The 24,557-nt window shown below is 47.3% G+C and overlaps 10 protein-coding genes across 11 annotated transcripts; 6 read left to right on the plus strand and 4 right to left on the minus strand.

Annotated features, from left to right (window-relative positions):
* Positions 1-493: 493 nt before the first annotated feature.
* BDBG_17574 (serine/threonine protein kinase) lies at positions 494-1,878 on the plus strand (the record flags this gene model as incomplete). The annotated part of the gene is made up of 2 exons (XM_031725263.1): positions 494-1,393; positions 1,444-1,878. 2 exons carry the CDS (start codon positions 494-496, stop codon positions 1,876-1,878), a joined length of 1,335 nt encoding a protein of 444 aa, XP_031580026.1.
* Positions 1,879-1,950: 72 nt separating this feature from the next.
* BDBG_17575 (uncharacterized protein) lies at positions 1,951-2,538 on the plus strand (the record flags this gene model as incomplete). Its single annotated transcript, XM_031725264.1, has 1 exon — positions 1,951-2,538. One exon carries the CDS (start codon positions 1,951-1,953, stop codon positions 2,536-2,538), a length of 588 nt encoding a protein of 195 aa, XP_031580027.1.
* A 653-nt stretch (positions 2,539-3,191) lies between these two features.
* On the plus strand, positions 3,192-7,474 carry BDBG_07183. 2 transcript variants are annotated; one of them, XM_031722972.1, is made up of 4 exons: positions 3,192-3,607; positions 3,678-6,841; positions 6,952-7,105; positions 7,195-7,474. In XM_031722972.1, exon 2 carries the CDS (start codon positions 3,734-3,736, stop codon positions 4,718-4,720), a length of 987 nt encoding a protein of 328 aa, XP_031580028.1. In that variant the 5' UTR covers positions 3,192-3,607; positions 3,678-3,733; the 3' UTR covers positions 4,721-6,841; positions 6,952-7,105; positions 7,195-7,474. The 2 variants fall into 2 exon arrangements, with proteins under 2 accessions (XP_031580028.1, XP_031580029.1); XM_031722973.1 differs by having other exon boundaries at positions 3,435-6,558; positions 6,678-6,841; positions 7,195-7,414.
* On the minus strand, positions 4,777-6,371 carry BDBG_07184 (thymidylate synthase). Its single transcript, XM_002622627.2, has one exon. It carries the CDS (start codon positions 6,262-6,264, stop codon positions 5,173-5,175), a length of 1,092 nt encoding a protein of 363 aa, XP_002622673.1. The 5' UTR covers positions 6,265-6,371; the 3' UTR covers positions 4,777-5,172.
* BDBG_07185 (queuine tRNA-ribosyltransferase) lies at positions 6,422-8,789 on the minus strand. The gene is made up of 8 exons (XM_002622628.2): positions 8,483-8,789; positions 8,154-8,404; positions 7,857-7,940; positions 7,432-7,752; positions 7,302-7,359; positions 7,170-7,247; positions 6,907-7,094; positions 6,422-6,828 (listed from the first exon to the last, which is right to left on the minus strand). The coding sequence occupies exons 1-8, from the start codon at positions 8,702-8,704 to the stop codon at positions 6,642-6,644; spliced, it is 1,389 nt and encodes a 462-aa protein (XP_002622674.1). The 5' UTR covers positions 8,705-8,789; the 3' UTR covers positions 6,422-6,641.
* A 398-nt stretch (positions 8,790-9,187) lies between these two features.
* On the plus strand, positions 9,188-10,616 carry BDBG_07186 (MFS transporter; the record flags this gene model as incomplete). Its single annotated transcript, XM_031722974.1, has 6 exons — positions 9,188-9,456; positions 9,539-9,579; positions 9,725-9,951; positions 10,077-10,156; positions 10,212-10,336; positions 10,381-10,616. 6 exons carry the CDS (start codon positions 9,188-9,190, stop codon positions 10,614-10,616), a joined length of 978 nt encoding a protein of 325 aa, XP_031580030.1.
* A 452-nt stretch (positions 10,617-11,068) lies between these two features.
* On the minus strand, positions 11,069-12,027 carry BDBG_07187 (toxin biosynthesis protein; the record flags this gene model as incomplete). The annotated part of the gene is made up of 2 exons (XM_002622630.1): positions 11,069-11,795; positions 11,849-12,027. 2 exons carry the CDS (start codon positions 12,025-12,027, stop codon positions 11,069-11,071), a joined length of 906 nt encoding a protein of 301 aa, XP_002622676.1.
* Positions 12,028-17,331: 5,304 nt separating this feature from the next.
* Positions 17,332-18,767, plus strand: BDBG_07191 (antigenic cell wall protein; the record flags this gene model as incomplete). Its single annotated transcript, XM_002622634.2, has 1 exon — positions 17,332-18,767. The coding sequence occupies exon 1, from the start codon at positions 17,952-17,954 to the stop codon at positions 18,765-18,767; it is 816 nt and encodes a 271-aa protein (XP_002622680.1). The 5' UTR covers positions 17,332-17,951.
* Positions 18,768-19,691: 924 nt separating this feature from the next.
* BDBG_17576 (uncharacterized protein) lies at positions 19,692-20,109 on the minus strand (the record flags this gene model as incomplete). The annotated part of the gene is made up of 1 exon (XM_031725265.1): positions 19,692-20,109. A coding segment is annotated over one exon (330 nt), but the record flags the coding sequence as incomplete, so codon positions are not given.
* A 398-nt stretch (positions 20,110-20,507) lies between these two features.
* Positions 20,508-23,697, plus strand: BDBG_07192 (small nucleolar ribonucleoprotein complex subunit; the record flags this gene model as incomplete). Its single annotated transcript, XM_031722975.1, has 2 exons — positions 20,508-21,570; positions 21,635-23,697. The coding sequence occupies 2 exons, from the start codon at positions 20,508-20,510 to the stop codon at positions 23,695-23,697; spliced, it is 3,126 nt and encodes a 1,041-aa protein (XP_031580032.1).
* Positions 23,698-24,557: the final 860 nt, after the last annotated feature.

The raw sequence follows: 24,557 nt of genomic DNA on the forward strand, positions 1-24,557 counted from the left end.
AAGGGTTACTATGCCTTTGATCCAGGCATTAGACGCCAGGCTTCTGCGAATTATGAGCTACCACGCCAGCCCGGGAGAAAGGGATCAAGGGTTTGCGGCGCACTCGTGATCGAGCGCTAGGACGGTAATCCAATAAAATAGGCCTCCGGAGAACACATCGACCACTTGGAACCGGAGGAACCACATTGCAGTATGAGGGGGACGATAACCACCTGCTGCGTGTTCCTCTGTTTGCCCAACACGATGCGTCACGCAGTGTTGCTTGTGGTTGTCGCAGCCCAAAACCCCCCTCCCCCGTTTTCCCCAGCCGTTGCACTGTGTTTGCTGTCCAGCATTCATTCTGCAATATATATAAGCGGCGGTTCCTTTTTTTTTTTTTTTCCTCTCTTCTATAGTGTTCGCCTGATTTCAAAAATTCTCGTCATATGGAGAGTCTTACCCGCATTGACCATAACATCATAGTTGTTATTAGTAAGATCCCTGCCACTAAAAAATGGACGATGATCCGAACCTCATCTTGGTCATCAGAGGGGTGCTGGGTGATGCAGCTAAAGGTCTCAAACTACCCCACAATCGTACCCGCTATAGTGATCTACCAGATGGCTTCCACAAGCCTCCACCAGATCCGCGAAGCAGGAGCTCTAGCCCCAACTCAAACTCTGATGAAGGCGACCAAGGGAACAATAATAACAAGCCTCCGCGTGAGGGAAGCCTTCTATTAACCTTCGACAAGCCGCCTGCAAATGTCACCCGCGGATTCACCTTCGGGACCAGCAAGAGACGCTGTGATGTTTTGCTTGCAAAAACAAGCGTCCCCAATATAAGCGGGGTACATTTCGTTATTACATTGGAGAATACCGGCCATCTCGTGCTGAGGGACGTATCGTCGAGGGAAACTGCCGTCAGCTATGACGGCTGGGGAGAGCAGTACCCACGGAGGCATTTCACATGGATTCTAGATCTCAACGACAAGAGAATGAGCATTAGTGTCCATCTCCGTGGTTTCCGGTTGGACATCACCCTACCCAGTCATGCTTCCTGTCAAAGCCAGTACAAAGCGAACGTTGATGCCTACGTGAAAGCGAGTCAAGACTCTGTTCTCAGCCTCGGTGGACTGAATATGCCTAGCCAAGATCCAACTCGTCCACGTAGCCCAATTAATGATCCGATCTACTTTCCCGCCGAAACAATTGGACACGGGTCATTCGGAAAGGTTTACAAGGTTCTAGATGTGAGCACAGGCCGGGATTATGCTTCCAAGAGATTTCTTTTGCATTCTGCGGATATAGAACAAATGAAGAAAAAGCCGACAGAATCGCCTGCGTTCAAACAGCACCAGACCGAACTGGTAGAGTTCTTAAACGAAATGAAAATCATGAAATATCTTATGCATGTATGTCATCCTGTTCCATGCTACTGGCTTCAAGGTTAACTGTCGTATAGAAGCATGTCGTTGAGTTTGTGTGCTATCCCGCTGATCCGTTGCAGATTGTTATGGAATATATGCCCCTGGGAAGCCTTCGCTTTCAACACAGTGTTATCCCGATTAGTACAACAGAAATCCAACTCGTTCTTGCCCAAGGGCTCGACGCTCTTCGTTTCATGCATTCCAGAGACATCACGCATCGGGATATCAAGCCGGAAAATATCCTCGTCTATAGCAGAAACGGCCCCTTCATTATTAAATTAGCTGACTTTGGGCTTTCGAAATTTGGTAGTCTTAGAACGAATGTCGGGACGCTAGATTATAGGGCACCTGAATTCTTTCATTCCCAGCCCATAAACTATGACAGCAGAGTTGATATATGGGCTCTTGGGGTCGTCGCCCTTGAGTTCACCTATGGTGCCACCGAAGTTAACTCTGGCTATGACACTTAGCGTGTCGCTGACGCAGCCAAAAGCGCACTGCGTTCCCATTCGGACAGCCCATTCTATTTTATGTTGTCCAGAATGTTGGAGATTGACCCAAACAACCGGCCTACTGCGGAGGACTGCTTTGAGGGAGAGCCGACAATCGATTTTAGCATAAAACATAGTGGAGGGACCTCCGGCTTGATCACTCCAACAAATAATCGCAGTCTTTCTGCGCAGACAAGCAGGGTCTCAGCATCCGCGGACAGCCTAAGGCAAATACCAGCTGGCAGCATGCAAACACCGATGCCAAAGCGGCATCTATCATCTACCAGCTCGCGTGGCCACCGCACCAAACGCCAACGAGACTCAATCGACAATGCCTCACTGTTTCAGACTCGAAGCGATAGAACGGTAACAAACACTGCAATCGGTGCAGCAGCCCCATTTGACGTCGGAAACCGTAGGCATCTCGAATATAGCTACCAATATGCTGATGCTCCTGATGACGGTGACGGTGGAGGCTTTGATCGCAGGCGATGGGAGAGGACGATGGGAGAGGACCCAGTGGAACCCGCAGCGCGACCAGCAAATTGGGAAAACAAAGGGAATCCAGGCATGATCTCAGCGCAGGGGCCGATCAACAATTGTCGAGCCGATCACGGAACTCAATCACACAAAGTTTGACATCTTCGCATCAACCGCGAAGCACCAGGGCTGGCTCCGGTGCCAACTGAAGAGTCATAGATATTATATATAAGGTTAGTTAGAAGTACCTAGGTACGCCTTCTAGGCATCCGTTTTGAGATTGGATCACAAGTTCTTTATTAAGTCGCCACTAATTTACGCGTAGGAATAACGAAACGAGTAGAACCCAGTGGGATAGTTTCATCGCGGGAACGCTGCTAGGAGTGGACAAATTCGGTCCCGAAACTTTTCGAGTAACATCTGATAACTAAATATTACAAAGTAATAGATAAATGTAAAGAGCCGTCTTCAGTAAAATTCCTGATGAATACGAAGCGTGTGAATGCAATTTCATACGCTTTAAGTTTATTTGTTCTTCTTTGTTGCAATAAAGAAAAGAAACCTGGGTGAAAATAATTAATTAGAAAAGCTTTCTCTTATTATTATCTCTTAATTTTTCACTTCATTTTCTGTTTCATTTCTTTCATTTTCTACTTATATTTAGAACTTTACTATTTTTTTTATGATAGCTCTGTGATTGCTACTTCTTTATTGCAGCTTGCAATTGCCCGTTCTATAATTATAATAAGCTTATATTATTTATATATAAGAGAGTGTACACTCTCCATTTTAGAGAAATTAGACATGATTATATTCTCTTCACTACAGATATTCAGACACACATCTCAGAGAACTTGATTAATATTTATAGTAACATGAGTTTTAAATGTCACTCAGAACCCTCTCTGTATAGCCTCTAGATATACAGCTAGCAATCTACTGCGTAATCTGGTTCTAGGTTGAATTAAGCTACTTCCTCTTTGAAATAAACTTCCCCCCTGCCGCCGAGTCACAAAGCTAAATCACGTCATGTTATATAATCATCGCCAAGACCCCCGCCCTTGGCTAGAACATTCCGGTGCTTTCTCCGCTTGCTCCTCCGCTTTGGTAGATGCAGATGCCTTTCTGTTCTCCGGCTCCTATCATTCAACGCACATTTTGATGACGCACTGCTCTGCCGCCTGTTGTATGCAGCCACTTTAACCTAATAAGGGTCGGAGCATATCTGGTTAGTAATAGAGCCTTCCAGCTGACCATCTTTTTACTCATACCTCCAAGCTTAACTATCCGTTTCCAAGGACGACATACTGCTTATAAGAGAGAACACCAACCTTGTTTTCCCTCAACACTCATTATGGCTCCCATATCATTCTCTACAGGCACCCGGGCCCAGCAACAAGAGGATTCTTCGTTCACGCAAATGGACCCCGATCACGATCTTGAATCCATAGGCAGACACTGCCAGTTCGAATTCTGCAACCAGCTCGATTTCCTCCCCTTCCGCTGCGAGTCCTGCAAGGGCACATTCTGCCTCGACCACCGGACGGAAACGACACACAAATGCACACATGCAGGCGAATGGGCAGCTGCCCGGCGGAAAAACTCCGTCGGTGCTATAGGCACTGGAAACGGCAGCATGATGTCCTCTCTTCCGCCGGTTAAACCTACCGTTTACAACTCCACGCAGTGCTCACACTCATCCTGCAAAACTCTAATCCATACTTTGCAAAATACCGGCGTCCACTGCAACGAATGTAACCGCCAGTACTGTCTCAAACATCGCCTGCGCGAAGACCATGACTGTGCCAAGCTCATTCCGATCGGCGCGCGGCCTGCCAGGCAAGATCCGTCACCGGCTGAAAAGGCGCGGCTGGCATTCTCCCGCCTACGGACGTGGGGGAAAGATAAATCCTCCAACGTCGCCGCGAATCTGGCTCCCAAGCCGAAACCCAACAGCGCTGCGGCGCGCATGGCAAGGCTTACAGAGTTGAAAAAGAAGGCAAAGGGAGAACCCAACCTTGCGCTACAGAAGCGGTTTTACTTGCATGTTGAAGCGTCCGCGGATACCACAACGGCAAAGTATCCTACAGGTGATTTTTACTTTGATTCCTCTTGGAGTGTGGGCAAGGTTTTGGACGATGCGGCGCGCAGGTTACAGGTGCAGAACATCAATAATAGAGTTGCTGACGAGGCAGAGAGGCTGCGCGTCTTCCATGTCGAAGGGGGGAAGTTGTTAGAGTTCTCGGAGAAACTTGGTGCCTCTGCTGGTGTTGCGCAAGGGGATACCATTGTGCTACTCCGGGGCGTTGGCCCTCCACCTGAGCTTACTGTAGAACGGTGATGGTAGACAGATCGTGGTGGCTTTATTGTTTTTCTTTCTCTCACCTTAGACCGTGGATATGGTGCTATTTTTGCTTTTATCCTAGTTTCCGGGGTGCATTGTGTGTCCCGGTTTGATTATTACGATTACCCCATGTTGCGATAGCAGAAGGCGTTCATTTTGCATATATTACAGGCTTGTCATTGTCATTGGAAAGAGAGCATATTCTTAACATACTTGTTGTCTTCTAATCTCAAGAGCACTCAGAATATATGAATATTCATATACCCGTTAACCTGAACTCCAAGCAGCGGTTCTCTGCCGCTTCTTAGCAGTGCATCGATCCATTTACTGCCAAAATGATAACCAGATACCAGCTGTCTATTAAACTCGCAGAATACCGGAGTTCATTAAAAATTTCGCCATGTTCTCATAGCCCAGAAGCAGTTTCATAGCATCCCAAAACAAACCCGCTACACGCTCATTTTCATCTTAATCCCCTTGTGCGGCTTATATCCCACAACCTCAAACTCCTCTTCCTTCCAACCATCCATAACCCCCGAGCCTCGGTCATCGCGTTTAATTATCAGTTCAGGAAATTCCACCGGCTCCCGCGTCAACTGCTCCTGTAACGCCTCGATATGATCCAAATACACATGCGCATCGCCCATGGTATGTATTAGCGTGCCGGGATGTAAATCCGCCGCATGCGCCAGCATATGCGTCAGTAATGCGTACGAGGCGATATTAAACGGCACCCCAAGTCCCATGTCGCATGAACGCTGGTAGAGCTGACAGGATAACGTTCCTTTCCTCTTCTCCCCCCTCCCATCATGACCATGATCCCCAGGAGGGAACGAGACATAAAACTGCGCAAACATGTGACAAGGTGGCAGCGCCATCTTCTTCAAATCCGCCGGGTTCCATGCGCTCAGGATAATCCGTCTATCGTACGGGTTGTCCTTTAGCTTCCGCACCACCTCTGCAATCTGATCCACGCCTTGCCCTGCGTAGTCAGTCTGGGCATCGATGTATTCCGCGCCAAAATGCCGCCATTGAAACCCGTACACGGGGCCTAGGTCGCCAACAGGACGATGGGATAGACCAACTGAGTCGAGATATTCACGGCTCCCGTTACCATCCCAAATCTTTATGCCAGCTTCGCTAAGAGGGAGGGAGGACGTGCATCCTGATATAAACCAGAGGAGTTCGGCGAGGACGGCACGGAGGAAGACGCGCTTGGTGGTTAGGAGAGGGAGGATGGGGGTGCGGGAAGAGGTGGAGGCCGAGTTGGAGGTGTTGGGTTTTGAAAGGGAGAAGCGGAGTTGCGGGGGCGCGAAGAGGGAGCGGGTACCCGTACCGGTGCGGTCAGGGCGGTATTCGCCTGCTTCGAGGATTGAGCGGATTAGGTTGAGGTACTGATGTTCCTCGTGGGAGGGATTGTGGAGGGGTGAGGGGACGGGTGACGATGTTGGCTCTGCTGGTGTTGGCGGGTTTAATGTGTCGTTAGGTTTTGGTGTTTCTGAGGGGGTGATGGGAACTGTTTGCGTGTCAGACCGAGCCATGATTAACTATGTTGTGGCTACAGTTGCCCTTTATCTGGCATCGAGGTATATACCGGCTGTGGTATGTCAATCCTTTTGATATAACATTACAGCCGTTTGGTTGAATGAATCTCAATCCCGTCGCGTGCAAAGGGTTTTGGGGCTTGGATCAGTGGACGCGTCGCGAAAACCACGTGATGTCTTTTCTTTCTGAATTGTTTCCATTCACGCACCGCATTCAATGCGGTTAAAATTATACAGATAATTGCTAGTTAGGTAGTATTAGATCAAATCGCGGAGCTATGTACAGTACTAGTAAGGGAGTCTTCTAAAACGCCGTCCCAATGCACCCACCCATCATGATAGTGCTATTAACTCTGAATCCAAATGAACCAATTCTAATCAACCAGCAAATCTACGCCAACTCCTTGTAGAGCTGTAATCGCCCATTGGGGTATCTTCGAGTGGTCGCCGTACATATTTTTGAAAAATTCGCGAAGGAAGTCGGGGAATCTATCTTGAATAATCGACTCTCTAAGGGAACCCATCATTGCAAGCATGTAGTGAACATTGTGCATTGTAAGTCTGCAGGATATAGGTTAGTTCGCTTGACCCCAATAGCGTTCTTGCTAGCAGAAATGCCATTTGTTATGGAGCACTTACAAATGCGCCCCAACCGTTTCTTTGGCGGCGAGATGATGGATGTAGGCTCTCGTAATCTCAAGCCCCCCGTCTGCCTTGGATCGACAACACGCGCATTGACAGCCCTCTTCAATCGGCCGGAAGTCGTTTGCATATGACGCATTTCGGAGGTTCAAGGTGCCAAACGAAGTAACTGCATTTCCGAAACGCTGTTTCGCGGGTCAGTATTTTTTTTCTTTCTTTTGGCCAGAGAGTCGTTCTGGTGAGGTTGGGTAGAAACTAACAGCTGTTCTCGTCGGCCACACGCAGTCAAACATATCCGCTCCGAGGGCAACGGCAACAACGAGATCTTCTGGATATCCCTGCAAAACTGTCAGTTTTTCATTCACTCATTCATGAGACCGAAAGTGACATACTACACCCATGACATATCGTGGCTTTTTCTCGGGTAGTAGGCCAGTACAAGTATTTACTCTAGCAAATTATAAAGATTAGCAGCCATTCCCAATATCCCAGATAGATAGCCTCCCTAGGCGCAGGACTCACACTTTGCAAAATTCATCCTTCGCCTCGCCACCAGAAAGCCCGCCAATAGCAATCCCTGGGGTATCTCTCTCAACCATTTGCTTGCAACATTCTTTTCGCAGCTCCAGATCCAGTCCGCCCTGGATAATGCAGAATAGATTTTGTCTCTCAGGATATTTATGTGCATGAATACATCGATCGAGCCAGCGCACGGACCGCTCCATTGCCTCCTTTATTCTCGCGTGATCGGGGGATGTGGTGGCTATCACATCATCGAGCTGCATAATTATGTCTGAACCGATAGAATTTTGCAACGAAATCGAGTGTTCTGGAGTAAGAAGCCTACAGGACATGCATTAGTTCATTGGTTGCCGCATTAAGTTTAATAATAAATGATTATAACGCCAAATAAAGGAGAAAAAAGTTTCATGTGGATGGTGACTTACATAGGGGTACCATCGTGCGGACTCAAAAACCGTACTCCGTCCTCTGTAACCTGCGCCAGCTTCAGCAGCGAAACCATCTGAAACCTATCACTCACGAATGAACACATAATGTTAGCCACAATATCCAGCATCTTATGATCCCCTTCTCTCCTAATCTTCCATCCTGCCCTCCTCTCCTTCGCCCCCATTTACTTCTCAGTTTCTTCACGCTTAGCTTTCCCCCACACGAAGCACTTGAACCTCTTCAAAGCGACCCATCTCGACCAATCGCATGAAAAGAAAATATCCAAAACTCACCCGCCACTATCTGTTAAAATATTCCCATTCCACCCTTGGAACGCATGCGCTCCCCCGACTTCATCTAACACGGTCTGTCCAGGCTTCAAACCCAAATGGTAGGTATTATTCAGACACAGCTTACATCCGGTCTGAGCGAGCTGATCCGGTGTCAAACCCTTCAACGAAGCTTGCGTAGCCACGGGCATGAATATTGGGAGCTGAACAGGGCCATGGGGGAGGTGGAGGGTGCTAGCGCGGGCTTTTGTGGTCTGAACAAACGACGAAAGCGCAGGGGTTAGTTAAGTTGCTTGTATTTTTTTGAGCTTCTGGGGTGGGACGAGACGTACGGAACATTTCGCTGCGAGATTAAAGGTTAGCGCTGAAGGCATCGGCTTTTTTGCCCCTGGTATTATTGTCGTTGCCGACATTGCGGCAGCGCTGTGGGTTACTGATGCGATGCGCGGGCCTGAGTGAGTGGTTCCTAGAGATCGATTGCGGAAGAAGGGAGTCGGTTGTAGGCAACGGATATAAGTACGTAAATGGCTCACGGGGCCATTGACTAGCGACATGGAATTTATTGAAGACAAAGTGACTTTTGAAAGATAGCAAAAAGCTGTTTTCCAGTTTTCAACATGTTTCCATATTTACTTCCGCCCAGCTAGTTCCTGTGATGTCAAAAGAAGGGTGACTAAGCCAAGTAACTAACTACTAACTATAGATCATGTAGTTACAACAAGATACATACCCTATCAACATCTCCTCTTGCCCCAGTGGCCGAATGAGGTGTTGAACTACATCTGGGCTACTGGGCTGGAGCACTTCGACTTCGACTTCCCATTGTTCCCAATAGGCTCCACTCAGGTTTGGCAAGCTCGGCGCTGCTCGTCTCCAGCAAGAGGAATACAGAGTGCGTGTATATTTGTTAATAATCGGGAGAAGCGGTTGGCTAACAACGCTCCTACATGGCCAGGGTCTTAATACTGATTTCTTAACCCCATGTACGAGGGTCTTATCTCTCGATCCTCTGCTATGTCGCCGGCTAGGGCGAGGCGATGCCGGCGAAGGAGTTCTCCGCTTTCCACACCGCGGACGGAGCTGCGATGCAGGTGGTGAAAGAATCAGGGGCCTCGATTGGAGCCTCAAACCCGCATATACCCCATTTTATGGGGAAGAACATGGCACTATCGCAACAGCGGCTACGACATCCTCATTTTTTCCCCACATCTTTCGAGGTCGTCAACAAAAGTGCGACGGCGGCTGAAATTCGGGATTTCTGCCGTCAGCTGAAATCTCCACGCTCCCCGGGAGATCTTCGCAACCTGTGATCCTGGATCGCATCCAAAATCCCTTTCACCCTCTCAGCAAAACGCGACAATCGCTTTCCATTCAAACTCAACCGTTAGGGACGCGCATACGAACGAGCTTCCGACAAACATGACCTACGGTGGGAGAGGCTTTTCTGCCAAGAGACCCTGTTGAGATGATCGAAAAGTCAATTGAAGACGTCAAATAGGCAGTTCCTGTATGCCAGGTTTTGTCTCCTCCAACATTCTGAATTACCCCAAAACTAATGCAGGAATAGGAGAAAGTATCAAATCAGCATGCCGTGGATACGTATTTGGAGGAAGGCAGCATCAGTGACAGAACGCTTGTCTGGAAGCAGGACCTGAGAATTGTGCCGCTTTCGGCTGCCATCTACCTTCTATGTTACTTGGATAGTTCGAATACGAATATAGGTGAATCCCTGCCCTCGGACAATTGGAATAACTATATGAAAAATATGTTGAGATTAACACTCCCACTAGGAAATGCAAAAGTGTTCGTCAACAGGGAACGACCTCCTGACTGAAACCAATATGTCGAATTATGAATACACATGAGGACCACAAATTGGTGCATTCCTCTATATACCTTGAGCATTCTGCCCTTACGGAAAAATAGGATTGCCCTGATGATTTCCCTCATGCATATGCCCTCTTCGAAGTACCATCGAACTATTTTTTCAAGACGTTAAACCTAGTGTGAGGCGACAACCACTTCCCCATCCCTCTCGTCCAGTTTTCCACTAACTTAAAGACCACGTTTCGGCTGCGTAGAGATGGATTACTTTAATAACTACGCCACTGTCACAGTGCTGCGTCTGCTTCTAGGCATCTTTGAAGCCGGCCTGTTCCCAAGCTTGTGTTTTATCTCACTTTCTGGTATAGAACTTCCGAACGGTCGATGCGAGTTGCTATGATTCTAGCTTTTGCTACCCTTGTGGGTGCTTTTGGTAGTGCCATCGCCTTCGCTGTTGGACATATGAATGGAACTCGGGGCTTATCCGGCTGGCGATGGCTCTTCATCCTCGAAGGCATCCCTTCATGCGCATCTGCGATTTTGGTGTACTTCTTCCTTCCTGACTACCCAGAAACCAGCCTCTTGGCTCTCACCGGCAGAGAAGGAGCTTGCGAAGGAGAGGCTAAGAGTGGAGGGCTCTAAATGTGAAAGCGCATCGATGACATGGAAGGACACCAAGGAGGAGAGCGGAGAGGAAAGGAAAATGTTTGCATACTGAGTCTGTCATGTATCTGGATAGGGTTAGTAGGTTTCCTCTAGGTGTGGACTATTGGTCTAAAGCTCCAAGATGCGGACTTAGACGGCCGTGTTTGTACTGTTTATGATAATGGAATTGACGTGGTACGGAGAACATACATGAGACATATTACGGCACAATCCACCATTTAACGTCCGCTATCAACAAGTGGCTCACCAACAATCAGCGAATCCACACTATCTCAAGACGGTATAGCATCGTACGTAGGGAACTATAAAGAGGAACGCTCAAATAGAAAAGTCAAAATTCACAACTTTGAAATCCTCTCAACACACTCAGGGGATACCGTGACAGCATCAATAACCAGTTCCTGTCTCCTCTGATCTTCTTCTGTCTCTCACGACGGCTTGAGCTCTTCGCCCAGCCACGTTGCAACTACTCCAGCCGTCCCCCTAGGTTCAAGAAACGGCAGAGCGTGCGCCTCCGCCGCCACAAACACCTCTTTAACCTGGCCTGTCCCTTCGCCTCCGGCCCCACCAAGACCCGTGCCTGTCTTGCCAACAACCCGGCTTCGATAGGACTCTGTGCTTAGCATACTTTTGTCCTCTGCTGTCCACACATACAATATTTTACAATGAATCCCCGGCAGGTATTCCTTTATCTTCGCCGGCTCACCCCTATAGAAGTCCGGTGCGATAAGACTCTCCTGGGCCCTCGTCGCATAGTCTTCCCTGACGGGATAACCTTTCATTGGCGGCGCAGCGCGCATGAACAGCTGCGCCTGCTGATATCTAGGTGTCGCAAGCTTCACGCTTCCATCGGGCATATCGCGGAATTCATACCGCAGCGTCTGAGCTAGCACGCGCGGGTCGAACTGCGAATAGTATTTCGACCTGCGCATGTGCCTCTCCGCTGCTTCGCGGCTCTCCCACCGGTCGCGCATCAGAGCTACGGAGAACCCTATGTTCGTACTCCGCACTAGCCCTTGCTCGGGAACACCTAGCGCTTTCAGCTCTTCAAGTGATATCCCGTCTCCAGCACGTGTTCCATGAGCACGATGCCGTGGAAAATGCGCGGGTGCCAAGCTGCGGGAAGCAGGAGGTGCACGCAGCCCCAGCTTTGTCCTATGCCAATCAGCGGCAGTGTCATTGAAGTTTGGAAATAGTTGATGAGCTACATGATGTCGTGCGCCCTGTCAAACCAGTGATGTTCATCTCCTATCTCGTCCTCCTTGACCTGGAAGGATTGCCCATGGTTGGCGATGTCGGGAGCCCAGATTGCGTGGATTGGCGGCGTGAGTGGGTTTGAGAGGAGGTCGGCGAAGAAGGGCTCGTAGGATTCTTTGGTTGAGCCCATGCTGTGGACAAAGATTATTGTTGCGCCGGGGCTGTCTGGTTTTACATTTTCATTTTTGCGCGCAACGTCTGTGAAGGCAATACTTGTTGATATGCAGCTTCAGGCGGGACTTATGCGGGTCGCGGGTGCCCCGGCGGAACGAGCGAGGATATGCAACCGGGATTATATGAGTTTTCACGTCCCAGTGTGAAGGCATTTTCTTTTCTCCTAGCCGCTCCGCTTTGCTTTCTTTGTAGGCTCACTGAGAAACCGTATTTTTCAGCTTGGGCTGCTTTGCAAACAGACACATTTCAATTAACAGGTCATGACATGCCCGTGAGAGTTCGGCAAATGGCACCCCGACCCCCAAACTCCATAAGAAGAGTGGTTAAATGTATGACTAAAATCCTTGGTCAATGCTGATCGGGCATATTTGCCTGGCTGTTGGTGTTGAAACCAATTCAAAGCTGTTGAGATTGAACAGAATTTTCCAACTCCCCCTTGGAATAACTAGCAAAACACTGTCAAAATATCCACCTTTCTCAATGATCTTTCAAATATTATTCTATTATTATTCAAATATATGTCTTATATCTTTATTCATTATTCACCAAACTCATATATATTATATCTTTTTTTATTTTTATTTTTATTTTTTTTATACCAGTTTTACAGTCTCGCAGATATATAAGACGATCTACTCTGTCCATCTTCTCAAACTATCTATTATTATTATTCTTCCATTTATAGATGTATACAATCAGTGACTTTGATATCTGTCTAATAAAATCAGAATTCTTCTACTTACAAGATTAATAATATATATATACACAGTATTTATATAATATAAATTTCATTTCAGAATTAAATAGTCATTTAAACAATTGTATGAAATCTCACTTCTTGCTGATCTCTTTAATCACACAATCTATAAGTTATAGACAGAAGTCGCAATCATCTTTTTCCACTCAGCTTGAATATTATTATTATATTAATCTCTATCTTTGTCATTTATAAATATTTCTAGTTACTAGTACATTTATATCAAGCTGTAAACATTTAGAATTTTATATTTCAAGATCTGTCCAGTCAGCAATTATCTGTTATAGCTATAATAATCAACTCTCAAGTATTCTCTGTGAAAGAGATCTTAGAAAACTCAGTATCTATCTACAGTATTTCATTTTCAAAGATAGAAACAGAATAAATTTCTAAATCTGTGAATAAATTGATTTCAATGAAGGATAATTTTGAATCATGGATAGCGTCGGTGGATCGGATAGCTCTTCATACACATTTTGCGGGCGATATTTTGCACAAGGATGACTACGGGATAGATTTTGATAAGGCAATATCGTAGGATGTTTCAGAAGGAATAAAACTTGTTGGTTCTCTAAGAGTGGTGGGTTGGTTGCGCATCATCCGCACCAACATTCAGAGGATACTACATAGGTGAGGTCTTCTAAAGCTTATGGCTCCAAACCACCCCTAAAATCACCACAAGAATATAGATGAAGCGAAACACAGGACGGATAGCAGCTGCTATCCAACTAGGAACCGCGGATATAATGCTTTGCGGTGTACGCCTCCTCACATCTGTTGCTGGGCAGAAGGTATATTTTGGATTCTGCTCTACCCCACTAGCTCCCCGGGGACAAAGGGAAGGAAGTGACATATGGCACTCATTTGGCTTTGCATCTGCCACTGCTACGTTTGAGACCATTTTCGAGGCCTTTCACGTACGTGTAAACTTAGCAAGCTCGCTGGCAAGCCCTCCCAATCTGCCAACTAATTAGCCTTTCATCAACGAGATCAACTCGATTGAATGTGTGATTAGTATCTCATATCAAGGGAAAAATGAATTGAATAGATATATTCATACCCACGAAGAGGGAATTTGTGACACAGATGGGAGGCAAAGTGCATGTATCAACAGCTCTCAAAGGCAGGTTGTGGGCGACTGATGATAAATGCTCCTTGATTTCCCGAGCTAGGGGTACACCCAAGAGGATATTTAGATTATATTCAAAGGAAAGATCGCCATCGAGTGACATATCAGGAATACCGTGGATATTTAGAGACTAAGTATCGTAACTATCCGTTTGCCGGCCCTGTTGTATAGTCCATGTAGAGGTATATGAAACGAAATGAAGTCGGATGTGTCTCAGCTACCACTTGGGCCCTATTTTCAGACTGGAAGGCTGATAAGGAGAGGTTCCTTGAGAAGAAAAAGCGTCCCTCCCATATGTACATCCTGGTCATTGCTCTGGTGGCTACATAGTGGGGTTTGGTAGATGCAAGAATCAAGATAGTATCCGTTAGTTGACATATACGGCATTTTACCGAGTGATATATCTGAGGGACATTTCGGTGTTGTTTGGGATAATGTGATGCCGCTTACTATTTCCAATATAGTGAGTCGGGTTTCTTTCCACTTAACTTCGGTTCCGATGATTGCGGTGGGGGGGATGGCCTTCCGGGTTGCTGCAGGCTGGCTGGTTGGAATATGTGCTAACGAATTGAAGATCTAGTCGAGGGCATAGAACTCGTTTTGCGTACACCCGTAAGATACCTGGCTTGCAAGAGAGTCAAAGGATATTTTAGAGAGGAGACAAGAATGGCGGAGGGATCACTTTCTATACCATTAGTTAGCTGTCATACTCTGGTGGACTTCAAAATTTTCTCTCCGATTTATTGTGTATACGCTGTTTGGTCGATGGAGGTGGCATTCAGCGATCCGATGTAATAGCATTTTCAACGGATAGCTGGTGACCAGCAGCGTAGAATACCACCAGATGCGAATTCCAGCCAAACTCCTAGACAGAATGAGAAGTGACAGAGGGCACCTGGGCTCAGTCGTCGTCCAGTCATGGTGAAATGTGACGTATTAACGGCCCCGAGGGTGTCTAGAGAAGTGTTTGCCTGGCACAAATATGAACACACGAATAGCAATAACGGCAATGTCAGGCCAGTCATACCTGCATATCACATTTTAGACACCTTGTAGAGATGGCAGTGAATGTGATGGCGATGGTGATGGGCGCCGGAACCTCATATCTGTTTGGCAGAATCGAAACCTTCACCCCTCTTTTTACAGAGCCAGAGTTGGGAATCCGTATGGCTGCGGTAAATAAGGCATAATTTGGCGGATTTTCTAAGCCACCGTATTCTAAGATAGAGCCACGGAGGGTATGTTAAGAAGGATAGACCTTATGAAAGTGCCTGATGATTACCCGCGGTTGAAAAGAATCCCGCGGGTATGGTATCGTTTGAATGAACATCAACTTGTAAACCTGCTAGCGCTAGCCCTAAGAGGACTGATGAATTGAAAAGGAGGACTAAATTCCTCCACGCATTATCCATCGAAAATATGACAGGCATGGAGAGGCAATAGCTCCCAACATTGGGTTTCTAGAGTCCATGTCGGCTTCTGTGGCGATACCCCTTTTAATCTCGCGTCAGAAGAATGTAAATTCCTTTTAACAAGTCACCCCCCAGTCGGTCAAATTTGAGGATCGGCTTAGATACTGATTAAACATATATGCATTGAGATCTGCTTAATTCAAGCTGCTGCCTATTCAACGTTAACCTCGTAGCATTTCGTGCCGACGTTTTTGGGACAAATTTGTTTCTGCCACCGTGGATAATCTGGCGACTAGGGCGATGATATTTTCAACGTAGGATATTAGCAAGGTTGATATCGCTGTTTCGAACCGATTTCTGTCGAATCAAGGTAACCTGTTTCCCATGTTCTTGCAATGTATATTTCATGTCTCAAAAGAAGGTTGGTTGAGTGTGTGTACTTGAACAGGGAATGGGGTATTGTAGAAGAATTTACTGGCTGACAGAAAAGAAAAAAGGGTGAAGGATTTCAGAATGAGGGTACATTTGGGAGTAGATTGGACAGAGTTCAACTGCAAAGCTTCACCGTCCGTGAATAGAGGGAGAACAATCAATTGGTCTCTACTGCATAAAGACAAGGTTGCCAGGATGCGTGTTGTTGCGCGAAACGACAATCGTTACTGCGTAGTTCGTGAAACATGTATCGTTATCAGTGGCAAGAGCGACGCTAGAGCTGGGAACTCTCTTGGTGAATTGTCCGAATATGGGCGTTTTTAATCGCCAGATTACCAGCGCTTGCTGCAATATCGAGGACTACCGCTGACATCCGTTGGAGTCCATCAACGTTAAAACGGATCGTGCATCGATTTCCTCGGGGTAGTTCTTCTATGAACTTCTAATTTTCAAGGAGGTTTTGTTGGAATGCACTGTACGTGCAGTGTACTGTATATCACGAGCATTGCCGGAGGTGGCTTTACCATCTTTAGAGCCCCAAAATGAATAGAGAGGATTCATTGCCGTCGAAGAAAAAGGCGGAGAGCCGGGCAATTGAGGATGTGTTTCCTCATCAGTATTGTATCATTTATGAGGGTATCGTGAGGTCGTTACAAAATCGCGCATGCTCATATACCTGTCAGCGGGAGCGCCCGCCTGGGCACCACCATGGTTGGCAATGCTTCAAACCCCTGGATGGCCACAGCGCCCACGACAATTATTAGCGCTGTCATCATCGTGATGAACTGGCCAATTTCTTGCGGGGAAGCAGGATCCTTGGGTGGCGCGCATTTAGTCTAAGACGGGGGCGTGCTGATCTTTGGCAGGCTGGGCCATTGTGTTGATGAGCCTTGGAGAAAGTAGTAGTACGTCCTTCTTTACTATCGGTGGCAAACCCCTGGAAATTTGCACGATATCCCGAGCGGTTTCGAAATTTTTCAGAAATCATAATTACCAATGGATGAGGTAGATAGATATAACGGGGGTCAAGGTGAGGAAAGAAACAGGAATATTTTTGCGAGACTGAGCGTGGTGGAGAAATGGCACATTCTTGTCCAATTATCCGGTCTGTCATCGGGCATGAAACCCTGGACTGTACTCGCTCCATCCTCACTGCTCAGTGCTTCAAGGCTGTTTAACTCCAGGATCGCCAGGAACACCGAGGCTCACGTGCAAAATATCGGCTGCGATCCGTATTATTCTCGACGGTTGAGAATAATAACGCTGACAAGCGAGGGCCGAAATGACGGCTGTGGGCCGAAATGAGATGATATCGTATCGGTTGGGAATCTGAGACAGCTAGAGACCGAACACTGAATAATTAATTAGGGTTAGTTTGGACAACCAGCAGATATTCTCCCGTATCGTATCTGGTAGTTGCCTCATCAACTCTCCGAACGCTCACGCAAAACGATGATAAATATTCTAATGATGATGATGATGATGATGATGATGATGATGATAATAATAAGAAGAATAATATTAAGCTTACATTCATATAGATTTGAGGTTCGAGGAACGAATCATGCTGCGGCGGCCATCGCGAATGTGCACCCTCGCGTAACGGCACTTCTTCCTGTAATCTGGATTCTGGGTCACTTGTTGAATGCCACTTCGTCTGTATATTGCACCTGCCAGACCGAGCTAGCCCTAATTTCTGGAGGAGAACCTGTGTCCCCAAGTCCAAACTGAGAAAAACTACCACCAACCACGTACGAACCCCCAAAGTAGCGTCCGTTCAGGAGTCACCGGCCTTGTCTACCTGAAGGGGCAACCCGCAATCTCACCAAGCGCTTTTTCGTGATCCTGGAACTTTCAGGTGTTGAACCCGTGATATCGCCGAGGTATACGATGATTGATCCATCTGATCCTGCTTGTGGCATCTAATTACGGATGGGGCACCCGCAGTGGCGAGCGGGAATAGAGGCCTTTCCTTGCGGGTACATATATAGAGCGAGCCAGCGGCATTTCCCCCTGTTTTTCTCTTCCTGCTCTGTCTATCATTCACCAAGAAGAAGTACCTCTGAAATTTGCTAGAAAGACTCGCAAATTTTGTCCTCTCGTTACGTACATTCTTTTACTGCCGTTATACTCCACTTCTTTCAAACAAAATGAAGGTGTCCACCGCCCTCTTCACCCTGGGCCTTGCCCTTGGTGTTGTATCCGAACCGATCCGCGTCCAGCGTGACCTCGACGCATTCAAGGCCATTTTCACCGAGATCGATGGCAAGGTCGACAGCCTCTCCTCCGCCATCAATGGAGGAGATCAAGACAACATCATCAGTGCTGGTGAGGACTTGGTCGCTACCATCAACAAGGGCGTCGAGACCGCCAATGCTCAGGATCCTCTGTCCCTAACCGAAGCTCTCGGCCTCACCACCCCAGTCCAGGCCCTCACCAAGAAGGTTGAGGGTGCGATCAGCCAGGTCATTGATGCGAAGGAGGATTTCGTTGCCGCAGGCTTCGCTTTCACAATCAAGCAGAACCTTGATGATCAATTCGCCGCATCCAATGATCTCACTGAGGCCGTGAGCTCCAAGGTCCCCGACGGTGTCAAGGAAATTGCCAAGCAACTCGCCGCCGGTATTTCCAACGCCATCCAGAAGGGTATTGATGCCTACAAGGATGTCACCGATGACGGTGGCAGCACCCCAACCGACGAACCCACTGGTACTGCTGAGCCCACTGGTGAGCCAACTGGCGAACCCACTGGAGAGCCCACTGGTGAACCCACCGCCGAACCCACTGGTGAGCCCACTGGCGAGCCAACCGGCGGATATCCCACTCCTCCCCCAGCCTCCACCCCCAGCGGTGGTGTCCCAACCTCGGGCCCCACTCCTCCTCCTGAGTGGGAGGGCGCTGCCGCTATCAACGGACAGAGCATCGCCGGTGTCATCGCTGCCGCTGCCGTTGTCCTCGCCTTTTAAATTACCTGTCCAGTTTTATTGGGTAGGAATTTAATGGAACGTGGTGCGTGTATATAGGTTAAGATGGAACAAAGGGTGATCGGACGGTCCAGGCCAGGCGCCTGTATTACTTACTTGTCTATATTAATTGTAATTGCATGGCATTATTGGTCTGATTGTTTCATCCGAAGTAACCGTATCAAGGAATGTATGTAATGTGAACTTGCTCGGGAGAACCGTGTATATAGTAATAGTAATAATAATAATGAATAATCGTATGCATTATTCGTTTTCCTCATCCTTTTTCGTGAATAGAGGTAGTCTGACCGTATTCTCGGGGGTAGTAAGATTTCACTTATGCCTTGTAGCAACAGAGGCAACAAACCTGGAAAAGGCCATAGGTTTTCCGGGAGAACAAAGGGAATGGGGGAATCTAATTGCTCTCCTATTCCCAATCAATTGCCCATCCAATTGTTTGCTGGTAAAGAGGTCGCAAATGTTGAGTTGACAGTTGTTCCGGTCGGTACGCAGCCTCTCGGATACTTGGGGTGCATTGACGGCGCTTGATTAGACCGTGCCGTCAGATTACTCATGGGCTTCGTTTAGGTAGATTGCATACGTGTAGATTGTGCTGTTGAAGCCGGTATTTATCGTAGTGAATCGAACGCAGCGTAAGTAAGCCCGCCGACGAAGGACCCCACCTTGCAATCGCTGAGCACGCACGGGAGAAGAATAAACGTCATATAGAAACACCATTTGAACTGGGAACCGACATTTCTGTAGAATTTCAATTCGCCGAGAGACAGTGTTCATGCCGGCTTTTTAAGTTGTGGAAAATCGGCATAACTATGAAATAATTTCATTTCATTACTTAACCCTGTGATGAGCGCAACATTCAATTGGTCGATCATGCAGTTGTGACTTTTTTTTTTTTTTTTTTTTTTTTTTTTTTTTTTTTTTTTTGCCCCCTCTAGTTAGAGCAACGCATATATTCCCTTTTAAAATCGCATTGCGGATCAACGATCCAACTCAATTAGCTTGATCGCCAAATCGCGATTGTAGCACACGACCCTGATTTCGTTACTCTACCGATTAAAGAAGAGATTGCTTCTATCAATACTTTACACCCAGGGTGTCTATTTTTGGGCGGGGTAAGTGATTCTGTCTGACCGTTCCGTTTCCATGCAGTTAACACGAGAGAACTTCGTGCGGGAGAAGGTTGCACTGCTACCCACCGGCGAGGAAAGCAGAGATCATTTTTGCTGATGCGGATAATTCGGGTAAAACGACCTGAACTCCATCTTGAGAGTTGGCAATAGGGCCATTCGGAATTGCTTAAACTTGAGAATTTCAGGAGATCATCCGGTACTTTTCCTTGAAGTTGCGAAGGTAAACATTAACGCATTTTGTCATGTGATATTAAATCCAAATGAGCAAGTTTAGACGATTAACTAGTTACCACGTGATAAATGCGGTCGGGAAAAGTTTCCCCAAAGACAGCCCAATAAAATTGCGGCAGAAAAAAAAAAACGGAAATATTCTAGGGAGCTTGGGACGTCAAAAGTCCGCTTCACCGATTTATAAACACATAAACAGCACGAAAGACACAGGATGAAATGGCTCCGTAGTGGATGATTTGGGAGGTATAGTTAACAACTTTTATTTATGCCCCAAAGATCAATCAAAATCGTTTCCATGCTAATTCCGTTCTCAAAAGTCCATTTTCCCCGCTGTTCTCAACAACCCACTCGTTTAGCAGCCATGGACATCCACAGATGTCGATTTGTAGCATACAACCCGCAGGCAATTAACGCCCTCGCATTCTCTCATCCGCCATCTGCAGAAGCCTCCGGTAGAGGCGTACCTACCCTTCGACTTGCCATTGGACGAGCCAACGGCGACGTCGAAATATGGAACCCCTTACGCGGAGCTTGGCTACAAGAATCGATTTTACGGGGAGGTAAGGACCGCACCATTGAAGGCCTTGCATGGACTCAGGACCCTAGTGAAGATGAGGTGGATAGCAGTGGATTCAAAGTCCCCGGGAAGCTGCGATTATTCAGCATTGGTTCTTCGAGCGTCGTGACAGAATGGAACCTAGAGGAAGGCCGACCTGCCAGACATTCGAGCGGTAGCTTTGGCGAGATCTGGTGTTTGGCTGCGCAACCCCGGTGGAAACCGACGAAGAAGGATAAGGATGGAAAATTCTTACCGCCTGCTGAGGGGGAGTATACCGGGCAGCACTTGGCGGTGGGTTGTGCAGATGGGTCGATAGTTATTTTGTCCACAGAGAACGGGGATCTGAGATATCTGCGTACTATGAGACCTTCAACCAAAAAGGCTCGAGTCCTTAGTCTTACGTTCCAGGATCGCAATACTGCTGTAGCTGGATATGCGGATAGCACCATTCGAATATTCGATATCCGCAGTGGGAAGATTTTGCGAACAGTTTCCATGGGTAAGGGTCCTGTGAAGGGCTCTAAAGACCTTTTGGTATGGTCCGTGAAATGCTTGCCGGACGGAACTATCATCTCTGGCGACTCTTCTGGTGAAATACGGTTTTGGGACGTGAGGAATTATTCCCTAATCCAACGCATACAAGGTCACCAGGCAGATGTGTTGGATATTGCCGTTAGTGCTGATGGAGAATCTGTCATCAGCGGCGGCGCGGACCAAAGGACGACCATTTACAAACTAGAGAGCGGCAAGAAAAGTGATAAATCAAGAAGATGGAAAGAAGTGACACATCGTCGATATCATACGCATGATGTCAAAGCTTTCGCTGTTTATGAGACTAAGGATATAAGCATCGTGGTATCCGGAGGTAAAAAATGCTCAGGTGTTAAAACATATACTTTTCAATTCGTCTCTAACATTTTGAATTATAGGATTGGACACAATACCCGTCGTCCTTCCGTTGCGCGAATATGGAGCGGAGCATCATCGGAAACTATCGAATCTTCCCCAAGTTCCTCAAGTCACCTCATCACCTTCATCCCGTCTCCTTATGAGCTGGTGGGACCGCGAAGTATGTTTGTGGTATATTTCCAAGCGCTCGGGGCCTGGTGAACAGCTGCTAGACGGGACTAGCCATAAGCTCGTAGGCAAAGTGTTGGTCCAGGGCGATGAAAGCCTTACATCTGCCGCCTTGTCATCAGATGGGAAGCTTCTCATTGCAGCAACTGTGGCGGAAGTGAAGATTTTCAGCCTAAAATGGCGAAAGGGAGACAGCAAACCAGCCCTGCGCGTCCAAAAGATCGATCTTCCTCCTGCAGTGGCTAGGCACGGAGCCAAATCTGCTACTTTCTCACCTGATAGCCAATGGATTTGTCTTGTCCGCCCCAATAACGATATTAGTCTTGCTAGGATTGTATCAGACTCCGATCCCAAGGAGAATCCGCGCGTGCTATCTGAGCTGATCGATTTGGATCGTATTCCTAGACAAATTCGACACAAAGAAATCTATGGTACGCTTGGTCAGTATGAACGGAGCGTTCGCTGTGTTGTATTTTCCGAAGATAGTAGGATGCTTGCCTGTGGGGACCTCGGAGGATTTATTGACACGTGGATTTTGGAGGATGTTCAAGAATTCGAGAAAACCGGCAAAGGGGTAAAGGTGAACGGAATTGCCTCGTCGGATGATGAATCCTCAGATGACGATGATGCTCCTGTTGTGCTTGAGGGCCAGCGTTGGATACCGACACCGTCAGAATCACCTATTCCTCGCCTGAAAGCTGGAATTCTACTGCTATCATTCCGGCCGCCAAATCGCTCCCACGTAAAGACTCTTACCAACGGCACCACCGATTCTCACGTCTCTCGTCCGACTTCGCCTGGTACTGGTCGCCTAATGGTATTGACTGCTGAGCACCAATTATCTGAATTTGAAGTGATGAAAGGGAAACTGTCTGATTGGTCCCGGAGAAACCCCAAAGCGTACCTACCCAATGAATTCACTATACTTAAGGATCGAGCGATGGGCGCTATTTGGGATGTAAGCCAGAGCCGGGAACGCCTTTGGTTATACGGCCCTACATGGATGTGGATGTTCGATCTATCGCAAGATTTCCCTTCACCAGATGATGTGGTTGAAAGCAAGGATGTCCCTGACACAGCAAAGCAGGGGATGAACAAACGCAAGAGATATGACGAGGAGGGGAAGATGCCGAAGACCAACACTGGCGCTGGTGATAGAATAGCAGTTTCGAAATCTGATGTAGGCTTAGGAAGGAAAATGCGCAAAATTGTGGGCAGCGACGAAGCAAATGCGCAATGGATAGACCTCAAGCGGGAAAGGAGCCGAGATGATGTGGTTGAAGAAGACGAATATGAACAATACAATGAGTCATCAGCAGCAAATGACTCCGTACTAGCACGCCTTCGACGAGACCGAAGTCTCTCCGAACCAGAGACAAAGGAGGAGGGGAAGGATGAAGACGACGGCAGGGATAAGGAGACAAGCCATCACGGTCAATATCAACCCAATGGTATGAGTACCTCCTTTCCCTCTTCATCCATCACCTCCAGCAGGAAATTGCAAGTAGCCTTTGCCGTCGTGATCGACAACAGACCACATGCCAATGGGCACAACAAGACGCTGGCGAAGGGGAAGCAAGAACAAAGCCAGAAACCACAAGCGGCTATACCCGAAAAGCCTGAGCGAGAAGAGCAGGCGACCGTTGCTACCCAGAACCCGGCTAACCAAGATGCTGTACCAGAGCTTCCATTGCAAGCGAAAGAGACACCGAAAAGCACACCACAGCAACGTCGTTGGTGGCATACACATAAGTATCGAGATGTTCTAGGAATAGTACCACTCGACCAACTGGGTAGTGTATCGGATACAGACCAGGAGTTGAGAGGGGGCGGTTTCAACCTAGAAGTTGCGGTGGTGGAGCGGCCAATGTGGGAAATAGAGTTGCCTGGGCGGTATGTGCGGGACTACGAGTAGGGGGAGATACTCGATGAGTGGGAGGAACGGAGAAGAAAAGTTGTATGGGGATTCATTTATATGTATGTACGGTAGTACATGTGTTAGCATGGGCCAGGTGTTGATATGTGATTTTCATTTTTGGTTCAGGTAACTGTCTAGACGCGACGCTCAATGTACGCTATCTTATATATCCAAGCGGTGGAGCGTCTTCTTTTGTTGCGTTTCTGCATAACTCAAAAAAATTTAAATAAATAAATGCTAAATCTACGTCTAATGACTACTCTTGAAGGTCTCCGTTTCCTCCACAGAAAATCAGCCCATGGAGTAACTTCCCAACCGGTTTATGCTATTATTCTATGAATCCGTCCCCCTGCAGCTCCCGGACTTGATCTGCCCTCCAACATTTGGCATCCTGTTGTGTATTCACCAGCCAGGACTGCCAGAAAAGCAGAAACGTTTCAAGAGAATATCAGAGAAGGAAGTATCAAGTGAAAATAGGGATTTTATTCTTAAGATTATGAAGTTGGATCCGCGGGATAGACCAAGCAAGTGCTCAGGAGTTTTTAGGTGATGTGATGTGTGGTTTGGTACAGAATAAATTGGAACCCCGCTGTCTCAAATACCTATTCTGAGTGGATGGAAACAAGGTAGCGACATTATATTTTGCAGCGACTAAGAGAATGAACCCAAAATGAGTCCTTGTTGCTCGTGAATAAGAATCCTTGACCATTATTATATAACTTAACTTCGTCACCAGTCGCCAAGCCCTGGTCTATCATAACTGTATCATATGTTAAGTCCGCCACAATAGCCTCAGCCTCAGCCTCAACCTCAACCTCAACTTCGACTCCAGGCACTGAAACTGGTTGTTCAGGTAT

The sequence above is a fragment of the Blastomyces gilchristii genome (assembly GCF_000003855.2).
Source record: "Blastomyces gilchristii SLH14081 genomic scaffold supercont1.17, whole genome shotgun sequence".
Lineage (NCBI taxonomy): Eukaryota > Fungi > Ascomycota > Eurotiomycetes > Onygenales > Ajellomycetaceae > Blastomyces > Blastomyces gilchristii.